This window comes from Giraffa tippelskirchi, chromosome 8 (genome assembly GCF_054371585.1).
Source record: "Giraffa tippelskirchi isolate mGirTip1 chromosome 8, T2T-mGirTip1v1.2.pri, whole genome shotgun sequence".
NCBI classification, from domain to species: Eukaryota; Metazoa; Chordata; class Mammalia; order Artiodactyla; family Giraffidae; genus Giraffa; species Giraffa tippelskirchi.
The window spans coordinates 24,632,869-24,645,372 of record NC_137282.1 but is presented as its reverse complement, the minus strand read 5'-3'; the positions used below and the strand labels follow the sequence as shown (position 1 = coordinate 24,645,372).

Below are 12,504 nucleotides of genomic sequence, written 5' to 3'. Positions count from 1 at the left end.
GGGCTACAGTCCATGGGGTTGCAAAGAGTCAAACACGACTGAGTGACTAAGCACACATAGTCTTTTAACTGTGTGATAAGAGCATTATGTCTAAAAGTGGTGCACATCTTAATTTAAAAATACAAAACAAAAACCCAGTTACAATAGTAACACCAAAGATCACTGATCACAACTCACCATAATAAATATAATCATAATGAAAAAGTGTAAAATTTTGCAAAAGATATCACATGGTGACACAGACACATAAAATGTGCAAATGCTGTGGGGAAAAATGATGTCGATAGCGTTGCTCAACATGGGATTGCCACAAATCTTCAGTTTGTTTTTTTAAAACATACCCCCACAATATTTATGAAGAGCAAAAAACAGGGTTATGCTTATACTGAATCATTATATTGTGCACCTAAAACTAATGTCTATTAATGTCTAATCTCACCCGAAAGCCATTGTAAACAGTAGTAGCAATCATACCACAAATTGGGACAACAACAGCAACCTGCTTACTCCATTTCAGGCCATTTCAAATCAGGGTAAAGACCACTGCACAGTAGGAAAGTAAACGGATCATCAGGGAAATGCAAATCAAAACCTCAGTGAGATACCACCTCACACCTGTCAGAATGGCCATCCTCAAAAAGACCACAAATAGTAAACATTGGTGAGGATGTAAAGAAAAGGGAACCCTGGTGTGCTGCCAGTGGGAATGTAAATTGGTACAGCCTCTATGAATATGGAGTATGTTTTAAAAATAGAACTATATGATTCAGCAGTCCCATTCCTAGATATTTAGCCAAAGATAATGACAACACTGATTCGAAAAGATACGTGTGCCCCAATGTTCATAGCAACACCATATACAGTTGCCAAGATATAGAAGCATCCAAAGTGTCCATCAACAGATGAATGGATAAAGATTGTGTGTGTGTGTGTGTGTGTGTGTGTATAATATTACTTAGCCATAAAAAGTGAAAAACTTCCAACAACATGGGTGGACCAGGAGAATGCTATGCTTAGTGAAGTAAGTCAGACAAAAAAAGACATACTATGGTATCTATGGCCATAACATCCTGAACACACCCTGTCTCATCTGATCTCGGAAGCTAAGTAGGGTCAGGCCTGGTTAGTACTTGGATGGGAGACCGCCTGGGAATACTGGGTGCTGTATTTTAGTCTTCCCTGGTGGCTCAGATGGTAAAGAGTCTGCCTGCAATGTGGGAGACCCAGGTTCAATCCCTGGGTCGGGACGATTCCCTGGAGAAGGAAATGGCAACCCACTCCAGTATGCTTGCCTGGAAAATACCATGCACGGAGGAGCCTGGCGGGCTACAATCCATGGGGTTGCAAAGAGTCAGACACAACTGAGCAACTTCACTATCACTGTGGTATCTAAAAAATAAAATTAATGAACATCACAAAACAAAACAGAAACAGACTCACGGATACAGAGAACAAACTGGTGGTTACCAGTGAGGAGAGGATACGGAAGCGGGGTGATACTGGGGAAGGGGATTAAGAGGTGAAAACTATTAGGTATAAAGTAAGGTACCAGGGTGTAATGTACAGCACAGGGAATATAGCCAGTGTTTTATAACAGTTTTAACCGGAGTTTATAAAAATGTGAAATCACTATGCTGTACACTTGAAACTAACATAACACTGCAAATCAACTATACTTCACTAAAAAATGGTACAAGAATTACACACAAAAGAGGAAATGCAAAGGGCTAAGAAATATTGAAAAAGTTTACAAACATATTTTTTCAACTTTTTATTTTATATTGGAGTATAGCCAATTAACAGTGTTGTGATAGTTTCAGGTAGACAGCGGAGGGACTCAGCCACACATACAATGTATCCATTCTTCCCCAGACTGCCTGAACCCTACATCCAGGTCACCACATGACATTGAGCTGAGTTCCCTGTGCTATACAATAGGTCCATGTTGGTTATCCATTTTAAATATAGCAATGACAAATATCATATTTCTAAGAGTGTTGGTGAAATGCATGGGGACTAACTGTCACATACATATCACTGTGGGGGTGGGGGGTAGGTGGTATAAATTACTGCAGCCTTTCCTGGATGGAGGCATTTTGGTGACACGTGACAAAAGGCTTCTACCTCAGCATTCCGTTTATCAGAACTGATTCTAGGAAAATGATTGGCTTATTTATTGCTTTTCAGAATTGTTTAAAAGGGGGAGAAATTGAAAACAGTCTGATCTTATGGGTTGGGTGGAGATTGAATTTTTTTCTGATTTTTTTTTTAACAGTTTCATTTATTTATCTATTTATTTTTGGCTGTGCTTGGTCTTTGTTACTGAGCGAGCTTTTCTCTAGCTGCAGTAATCAGGGAGCTACTCTCTGGTTGTGGTGGCGAACTTATTGTGGTAGCTCCTCTTGTTGCGGAGCAGCGGCTCTAGGGCGTACAGGCCTGGGGAGCTCTGACTCGTGGGCTCAGGAGTTGCAACTCGTGGGCTGTAGGGCGCATGCTCAGTAGTTGTGGCACGCGGGCTTAGTTGTGGGATCTCCCTGATCAGAGATCGAACCCTTGTCTCCAGCACAGAGAGGCAGATTCCTTACCACTGAGCCACCAGGGAAGCCGTTTCATGTGAATTTTCTGATAGTTACTCACAGGGTGTCTTATAGACCTTCTACTTCCTACTAAGCAAGAAGACATTATGGAAAAATTGGACTCTGAGTTGAAACTTTCTACAATTGGAATGGAGGATTGAACTTAAAAAGTGTGATATATAAAAATAAAGAAAATCTGGCAATTAAGGCTGTGTTAGGGAAATGAAGAAAATATAATAAATGTTAAGATTGATACTTGTGCTGGAGTTCTTGGGAAGACTGGTTGAATGGAGATGCTTGAATCCCTGGTTAAACGTTAATTTCCAGATTCTTAATGATCATTAACAATAACAAATAAATCTGTCGTAGTTGGATGTATTTTGTAGCATCTGAGCAACCCTGAAGAGCCTGTGCTGGAATCAGAACATCATTGTTTTCTAATGTCAAGTCACTAATGAAACACACACACTTCTATACAGACTGCAGTGGGATCTGTGATTCTTGATGTTTGAATCTACTGTGACAGTATAACACAATTTATAACACTTTTATCATCCATAACATACCTTCTTTAGTTTTTAAAGCCTTACTCTATACAATTATTTATTCATTCAGTTCAGTCCAGTCGCTCAGTCGTGTCCAACTCTTTGCGACCCCATGAATCACAGCACGCCAAGCCTCCCTGTCCATCACCAACTCCTGGAGTCTACCCAAACCCATGTCCATCGAGTCGGTGATGCTATCCAGCCATCTCATCCTCTGTCGTCCCCTTCTCCTCCTGCCCCCAATCCTTCCCAGCATTAGGGTCTTTTCCAATGAGTCAACTCTTCACGTGAGGTGGCCAAAGTATTAGAGTTTGAGCTTCAACATCAGTCCTTCCAGTGAATACCCAGGATTGATCTCCTTTAGGATGGACTGGTTGAATTTCCTTGCAGTCCAAGGGACTCTCAAGAGTCTTCTCCAACACCACAGTTCAAAAGCATCAATTCTTTGGCACTCAGCTTTCTTCACCGTCCAACTCTCACATCTATACATGACCATTGGAAAAACCATAGCCTTGACTAGAAGGATCTTTGTTGGCAAAGTTAATGTCTCTGCTTTTAAATATGCTGTCTAGGTTGTTCATAACTTTCCTTCCAAAGAGTAAGCGTCTTTTAATTTCATTGCTGTAATCACCATCAGCAGTGATTTTGGGCCCCCAAAAATAAAGTCTGACACTGTTTCCACTGTTTCCCCATCTATTTCCCATGAAGTGATGGGACCAGATGCCATGATCTTAGTTTTCTGAACGTTGAGCTTTAAGCCAACTTTTTCACTCTCCTCTTTCACTTTCATCAAAAGGCTCTTTATATCTTCTTCTCTTTCTGCCATAAGAGTGGTGTCATCTGCATATCTGAGGTTATTGATATGTCTCCCAGCAATTTTTCTTTATTTGTGTCATTAATAGAAACTCAGTTCATATCATGGGCTTTTTATAAAGCTATTCTACCACTTAACGGAGAAGGCAATGGCATCCCACTCCAATACTCTTGCCTGGAAAATCCCATGGACAGAGGAACCTGGTAGGCTGCAGTCCATGGGATCGCTAAGAGTCGGACACGACTGAGCGACTTCACTTTCACTTTTCCCTTTCATGCACTGGAGAAGGAAATGGCAACCTACTCCAGTGTTCTTGCCTGGAGAATCCCAGGGACAGCGGAGCCTGATGGGCTGCCGTCTATGGGGTCGCACAGAGTCGGACACGACTGAAGCAACTTAGCAGCAGCACCTACCACTTAAACTTTTTTTTAAACTTCCTTTTAATGACTCTGTGATCTTACTCTTAATTTTTATAACTAATTACATTTTCCTCATTTAAGTACTAAAAGTTCCTTAAATTTTTCCTTACTGTCCTTGGTGATCCTTACGTCCTCTTAAATCAAATTAAGACTTTGAATAATAAAGATGAACACTTTCTTATCTTTCCTATACTTCTGTATTTGGTATAAATTCAGAAATGATGGTGTGTGCACAAGTAACTGATCAAATAAGTAATCAACTTATTTGAACTTTCTGAACCAGTTTTAAAATCTGTGCTTCCCCAACCCCCCAGAAGTGTGTGTGTATCTATCTATATCTATATATATATTAAAAATTGTTGTAACCGTGCAATTATTGATGATTGATTATTTCAAAGAGTGCATGCATAAAAAGCCTTTAGGAGTGTACCTGGTACATAACATACTGTATGAGTTGACTGTGCCTTTTTGCTTTGGTGCACTTGTGCACAACTGCCACCAGGAGGCAGACTTGTGTTTGGGAAAGAATGGAAACCCAGCTTGAGCTGTTCTTAGTCTTTCCCTTTTTCCCTGTGTGTGTTTCTGTGTGTGTGTGTGTGTGTTTCTGTGTGTGTGTGTGTATGTGTACACACACTGCTGTAGAAACGGGAACTACTCCTTCTGACTTTTGACTTTTCCTTTTGACTGGTGCTGCTTCTCTTTATTCTTATAGTTCCTAGCTGTGCTGTTTTTTGGTTTTGGGCTTTTTGCCTTTGAAGGAAGAGTTCTCCAGAGGATGGGAAACACTGCAAGCCTCCCAGGGCCACAGGGCATCACTCACAGGGAGGAGCAGAGAGCAGGGCTCTGCTGTTTAGAAAGATCATTAGCAACGTAACTTTTCATATATGTGGTGTAGCTTAGGGTGGTTCAAGTAGATACTGTAATAAATATAATGAATTGATGGCATGTTGCTATTTTCTTCTTTTAGAGTAGTCCAGGCTAAAGGATTTCTCTTTCAACCAGGATAGAGTTTACTATTACTTAACTAACAAAAAACTAAACAAAACAAAAAACATGTAAAGAGGGTGGTATCAAGTCTATTTTTAATAATATCAGTGTTCAGTCTTCTATTTATAATTTTAATGCTGGTTTTTAATCTTAGTTTTTACAAGTGTTTTTTTCTTGGTGGGGAGCAGGGAGGACAGTTGGCTGTGGCAAATTAATTTGTGGAATTAATTAATTTGCTTTTTAATAAAAACTGTGATAAAGTGAAGAAGCAATACCTAAATGTAGCTTTTCCAGACTTTAATTCCTTGGTTATTTGTGCTTCCATGGGTAAAATGTTTACAAGACCCCTCGTCTGTGTATGAATAGGTTGAATAGGTTGTAGCTTGCCCACGGAGGCTGGCGGGGGTGGGGGGTGAGTGAAAAGGGAGAAGGAATTACTCAGAATTTCCTTTCCTGCCTGTCTCTCCTCTCATCACACCCTGAACACTCTAGAGAATTTCTGAAAGAGTAACTGTGTCCTGCACATTCTCATAGCATCTAATAGTTATTTATGGTCAACAGCCACATTCATTTCTGTTACCAAGTCTTGGAAATCTAGGAAACATGCATAGATCATTTGTTTTTTACATATTGTTTTCTTATACTTTTTAAAATTAAAATCTATCATGAGTTTGGGCTCTTCCTGGTTTAATAATATTAGATTCACCTAAGTGAGCATTTTGCAGGTGCAATTCTCTTTTATATCCGTGCCTTTCTCCTGCAACTTGTTTTAGTTTTTGCCATCATACTTTAATGTACTTTTTACACAGGACTGTACTCATGTAAACATTTGCTAGATCTCAATTCTTACTGATACACAATAATCGCACCTTCCTGGTGTTCCTAATCTCAAAACACTACTATTCTCGAGAGGTCACCTGATATTCTGTAAGTGCAATGAGTTAAGCAGTAAGTGGAGTCTTTAGAATACTGCTTGTCAGACTAATTTTTTATTCCTCTGGAACTATTATATTACATCTGATAGAGGTATTGCATTAACCTTTTATTGTTGGTTATTAGTGAGGTCTCCAGAATACGAGTGGTCAAGTTGAACTTTAACCTTTTCTCAATCTGTCATTAATATAGTAAAAAGATTTTTTTAGAAATATAACTGACCTACAGTGCTACCTTAGTTCCAGATTTTATAGTAGGCATCTTATTTAAAACTGTACTGGGAACACTTTTGTCTATGGTATTAGGTTTCTATATAGGTTTATGTAAAATATCTGAAAAAATGCCCAGTGTTACTACTAGTGTGTGTGTGTGTGTGTGTATAATTACAGTTTAAATTATAGATATAATTACAATTTAAAAAATCAGAACACAGAGTACTTTAATGAAGTCTTAATTCTTTATAATTACTAAATAAGTATTAGGCACGCCTCGAAGTAGTTGTTTCCCCTTAAGGATCCTCCAAGCCATCACAGAACCAGTGACATTATTGGTTGTTATGTAAAGCGCCTAAGACCACCCACTTTCTCCTCCCCTTCACCATCTCTGATGAAAACCATAACAACCCCATAGCATGTTCCGTGTGATGTCATTCAGAGGCTGCTGACTGCTGGGGCTGCTAGGAGGAGTTGCTTCAGAGGAAGAGCATTGTTTCGGCAACATCTGGCAGTGGAAACGGAAGCCAAAAGCACTTGGATAGCTCTGGGGCTTTTCTTTTGTGCAGGCGCGGTGAGCGGCGTCTGGTATGTAGGCATGTTTTCTCTTGCTCCGTTCCTTGGCCTCCAAGAAGAGTGCAGGGTTGGAAAAGACAGTATGTGAGAGCCCGTGGGAGCCGTTCTTCTGTGAAAATTTCTTTCCACCTGCTCTGAAGACATGTTGTTGTCTCCCAAGTTCTCCTTGTCCACCATTCACGTCCGACTAACTGCCAAAGGGTTGCTGCGGAATCTGCGACTTCCTTCAGGGTTTCGGAAGAGCACTGTCATTTTCCACACAGGTTTGTCTTGCACACCTCTCTCTATACTGTTACACTGGGTGGGGGGCCATCTTGGTTACCTTGCAGGTGCTTATCAGAAATTTCCTAAGGGGACAGATTATTGAGGAAAGAAAGCTCTAATGGGAGAACTAGGCATAATTTGTCAAAATAAGCAGCTTTCTCTTATGCTTCAACACATGTGCCTAGTACTTTTCCTTGTCTGCAAGCTACTGTCTGCTTGGTTTGTTGGTTGTAAAGCCAAACTGTTGCCTGGGTGCTCCCAGCTCTTTGCTCTGATGCCAGCCAGATCTGGAAAAAAAGCAACACTTGTTCAGTTACATTTTCCTTCACCTGATTTTGGAAATGGGAGACAGGTAAATCAAGACAACTAGTTCTCTTTCATTTAAAGAAGGAGATGAAGAGAGAGGGTTCCGTAGTTTTTCGTTCTGTAGTTCCTCACTGAGATTGTGACAGGCTGGTTTGGTATACTAAACAATTGCTGTGTTCTTGATATTGCTGAAATAAAGCATCATAATGGTTGTGGACAGGTAGGAAATGAACCACAAATTAAGTTTTCCAAGCTTCATGGTGAAAATGTTTGCAAATCACAAAAGACTGCCTCTGATCTTCGTGCTTGTATCTGCTTTTTATTTTCTGTGCCTAGAGATGGAAATGAATGCAGGGTATATTTTAGGCACATGTCACCTGCCTACTCACTTTTAGAGGATTCATTTGCCTCCTGTCGCTGCCTGTTGTTTGGATATAATTACAACTATGGTCAATTAAGTTGATTTCATGCTATAAACATGGGAGTGCTATTCTTTTGAATTTGGGCTGGTTAGTGGTAACTGTGCTAAGATCCTCTGAGTATGTAAATATTGAATAGATGTTGTTTTGTTCCCCATGAATGCCTGGGGACCAGACCAGACCCAAAATGCTCTTCTGGGTCTTGTTTTCCATCTCTGTCCCCAGTGATTTTTCTCAGCTGACTGCTTTTAGTTTTCCCAGGGGCATCTCCCTGCTCTGTGGGATAATTCCCATTTTTCTCCAGCCCCTCTTCCTTGTGTTTCATAACTCCCCTCGACCTGTCACTGGAATCTGCCAGCCTTTTTTCCCCTCTCGGTCTGAGCTGACAGCTGAAGGTAAATGGAACAAGTTCCGAGGGAAACAGTGGCTGTGTCTCTCCTAGCCTTTACGCCACTGTCATTTTTCTCAACTTTAAAGAATAAAAAGGTGAGAAATAAAAAGGTACCCTGTATTTGTAACAATCTGTAATCTAAAATAGCTCCCAAGTGGCTTTTAATTTTAACTTACAAAAAAAAATCAATCCACATTCCAAGTTAAAAAGAAAATCAGACAGTGCAGAAGGTTGTACAATTCCAGGTGAGCCTCTTTCTCACCCAGGCCCCATGCCCTCTCCACAGATGCAGCCACGCTCATGGGAGCTTGTTTATCCTTCTAGTAATTTTTCTAGTCATGTGTAAGCCCATGTAAGCTTTTTTTCCCCTTTTTGTTTTACAGAAATGGAAGCATAATATATACTCTTTTATAGCTTACTTTTAAGCATGTACGTATCTTAGGTTTGCATGTTAACACATTTATCTACCACGTGCTTTTTAGCAGTCATAGAACATCCCGTTGCTAACTGAGCCATGATTTAAACCAGTCTTCCATTAGCAAACATTTTAGGTTGTTTCTACTGTTTATTACCAGAGTCTGACTAATAGTGACCCTTGGGGCACGTTTTACTTTTTTGAATTTACATAAACATATTTTGAAACAGTCATTTGATGGCCATCATAGTTTCTAGAGCTAGAGTGTACTTAGAGGTGATCTAGTTTACCTGATTTTACACCAGGAAGTCGGAGGCCCAGAGAGGTGAGTTAACTTGCCCAAGGACATACAGCCAGTGGCAGAGATAGGACTAAAACCTGTGACCTCTTGGTTTTGGTTTTGTTTTTTCAGATTTTTCCAGCTGTGAATCTTGCTGTAATTCTGTTAGATCTAGTGAATAGCCATGATGGAAAAAAGTTTTGCATGTAGGAAGCATTTTATAATTATGTAAAGAATATAATTCTACTTACCCCAGTAAGAACCTTTTGTGAGCTTATCCATTTTACATAACCAGAGGGTCTGAGAAATCTTCCAATAAAAAATAGATTGAAGTCATTGCGTTTCTTCTTCTCCACATGGGTGGTAAGCAGTAGTAAAAGAGGTGGTGTTGCTATTGGTTGCTGCACTGGCAGTGGTGTTGGCCTGGATTCCAAGAGCCCAGGGTGTAGCCTTGGTTCTGCTGGTAACCAAGTCAGTGACCTTGATCACTAACCAAACAGGGGTACAGAATAAAGGAATCAGATGAGACGACTCCCAAGGTCCCTTCAACCTCAAATTCTGTGACTTTTCTGGCTCCAGATTTAAAAGTCCTTGATGTGTTACAGACACCTGAAAATTATTCGTACCTAAGAGTTCTCTGTGTATTTCCCAAACTCAGTGAATACTCCTGATTTCTTTCTCTTCACACCACCATTGTTTGCCCCTTAGTATGTCCTCAAAGCCTCCATTGTTCCTTCTCATTTAACCACAATTCATGGGTTGCAAGAATCTAAGACTCTATCTTGTAAAATCCCTGTTGTTTTTACCCTCTCTCTACTCTGCGGGCATGCTCAAGTCGCTCCAGCTCAAGTCGCTCCATTCGTGTCTGACTCTTTGCAACCCCAGGGACTCTAGCCCGCCAGGCTCCTCTGTCCATGGGAATTCTCCAGGCAAGCATGCTGGAGTGGGTAGCCATGCCCTCCTCCAGGGGAACTTCCTGACCCATGAATAGAACCGGGGTCTCCTACATTGCAGGCAGATTCTTTACCAACTGAGCTACCAAGGAAGCCCAGTAATATTGGAGTGGATTGCCATGCCCTCCTCCAGGGATCTTCCCTGAGTCTCCAATGGCTCCTCCATTGGCAGGTGGGTTCTTTACCACTGTACTACCTGGGAAGCCTTCTGCCTACTCTAGTTCAGGCTTTATTATTAGGCTGAAGCATTTGAAATTGCTCTTCTTAGAGGTAAAAAACAGTCAAATATCAACAGTTTTGTTATCACTCAGTCTAATACTTTGGAGCTCTTTGAAGGATTTTGTAGTTTTGGTCTTTGCCACTAACCAGCCTTTCCTCTGCCTCCAAACTATCTTTTCACATTGCAGGGTCAAGTCATTTATTTCATAAACAAGTATTTGTTAAACATGTCCTCTGTGGCAGGTACAATGCCAGGTGCTGATATTGTAGCCAGGACTAAGTCACACATAGCCCCTTGCCTTCCCACAGCCCACGGTTTTCCATGGAGTCAGGCAAAGACCATCAGACAGTCATGGTACGACATGGACTAGGTGTCCAGGCAGCTCCCAGCAGGCAAGGCTGACTCCCCAGGTCTTCCACGAGAAGAGCCATATCAGCTGGGACCCCAGGATAGGAGGAATTAGCCAAGAAACAGAGGGTGTTTCCGGGAGAGAAAATAGCATGTGAAAGCCTGGAGGTGAGGGAAGATGTCAGCTCCTTCAAGAAAATGAAAGAATTTTAACACATTGGAGCATGGATTGTGGAGAGGGAGCCCCTGTGGAGAGGGAGCCCTTGTGGAGGGCGCTGTGTGCTGTAGTATTAATAAATTGATTGGCAAAGTGTGTTGTCTAGTCCAGTATATAGTTTCCTCTGTTAAGCAGACACAAGGAATGAGTGTAAATGTGTCAGTTTTGGGTGATGTTGCAGGAAGTCCAGAGTAGGTGAAGATGGTAGCATCCCAGGAGGGCCCACACCTGCTAAGAGGTCCAAAAGTGGTTTCACTGACTTCACCAAAGCACTCCATTCAGTGTAGCTCAGAATTTTGCCTCAATGTATTCATTTCCATCTTATGAGTCAGCAGAGGGAAAGGAATCTTCTCTGTAGAAATATTCCTTGCCTCCAATTCTGTTGGAATCTGGGTTTTCTGTGCAGCTGGAGATGAGATACTTGTACTCATTATTATGAAAAGTGCCAGCTTGAACCTCAGAGTTGATATTCTCATTGACCCAAGTGAAGGCAATTCACTGCACTAAGAGAATTCTTTTTGCTGAGCTAGTAAGAGTAAAAGCAATTACTCTAAGCAAAGAGGGGAGGTGTGTATTTACACATACTCTGAGGAAAGGCAGGAGAAGTATTATTAATAACACAAGATATTTTCATTTACTTGAAGCCACACTAAAGAGAACCATTTTGCCTAGGTATTTGGTAAGAGTGAGGCAGAACAGGATTAAGTGTTTAATTAGAATGAAAGTCATTGTAATGTTCTTATGTTTGGTGTTCACTTTTCAGACTGTCCAACAGAAATGCTTTTAAAACAGTTTTAATTTATTTCTTTATTTATTTTTGGCTGTGTGTGGTCTCTGCTGCCGCAAGGGCTTCTCATTGCTGAGGCTTCTCTTGTTGCAGAGCACAAGCTCTTGGGCGGTCTGGCTTCAGTACTTGCGGCGTGTGGACTCTGAAGATGAGCTCAGTAGTTGTGGCGCACAGGGCTTAGTTGCTTCTCAGGATATGGGATCTTCGTGGATCAGGGATCGAACTTGTGTTTCCTGCACTGGAAACATATTTACCACTGAGCCACCAGGGAAGTCCCAGAAATGCTTTTAGATGCAGTTTGTTAAGACAACTTGACTTAGAAAGAGTTTATTTGTCTCACATAGCAAGAAGCAGCTCTTACCTTGTTCAGAGGCTCAGCAATGTCAGGATTAACACCTATGCTATTTTCTTAGCCTTTTTCTCATGAATGTTGCCTCATGATCTCACAATGGCTGCTTCAGGCAGTAAAAACAAGACCCAGGGAAGGGGCGGTGCCATATCATTCATGCTTACATCTCATTGGCTAAATGTCAGTCACATGGCTGTTTCTACCTGCAAAGGAAGCTGGGAAATTGATTGTTTGACTTCGCCAATCTCTGCAGTGCATGCAGGTAAAGAGGGATTAGAGCTCTGTTATAGCAATTGCCACAGAAGACAAAACTAATTTCTCAAAAGCTAATACTGATAGCTTATAAACAAGGGCAGTATATCATTTAACAAGTTGAATCTTGCAACACACCTCATTGTTTCTTCTCTTTTAGGATATAAATTTTTTTTGGTAATGATCACCTAGTTTCTAGCTATGTTAATTGAACACTTTCAAGTTATTTTGTTGTTTGGAC

General features: G+C 41.0%; 1 protein-coding gene, 1 long non-coding RNA gene and 1 pseudogene across 27 annotated transcripts in view; 2 read left to right on the top strand and 1 right to left on the bottom strand.

Moving 5' to 3' along the window:
• Positions 1-12,504, top strand: part of MTUS1 (microtubule associated scaffold protein 1) — a 221,514-nt gene that overhangs the window by 147,724 nt on the left and 61,286 nt on the right. For 2 of the 26 annotated variants that reach the window (XM_081521613.1, XM_081521615.1), the window contains exon 1: positions 12,126-12,273. The exons of 23 other annotated variants lie outside the window; for them this stretch is intronic. In XM_081521613.1, coding sequence (XP_081377739.1) covers positions 12,168-12,273 — 106 coding nt within the window. In that variant the 5' untranslated portion in view covers positions 12,126-12,167. Of the gene's footprint in view, positions 1-7,051; positions 7,326-12,125; positions 12,274-12,504 lie in introns of those variants that run through there. One more of the 26 variants, XM_081521612.1, reaches the window with a different exon arrangement.
• LOC145519165 (5S ribosomal RNA) lies at positions 1,053-1,171 on the top strand (annotated as a pseudogene).
• On the bottom strand, positions 6,715-12,107 carry LOC145518080 (uncharacterized). The gene is made up of 2 exons (XR_014062582.1): positions 12,024-12,107; positions 6,715-7,613 (listed from the first exon to the last, which is right to left on the bottom strand). It is a non-coding gene; the product is annotated as an uncharacterized LOC145518080 (long non-coding RNA).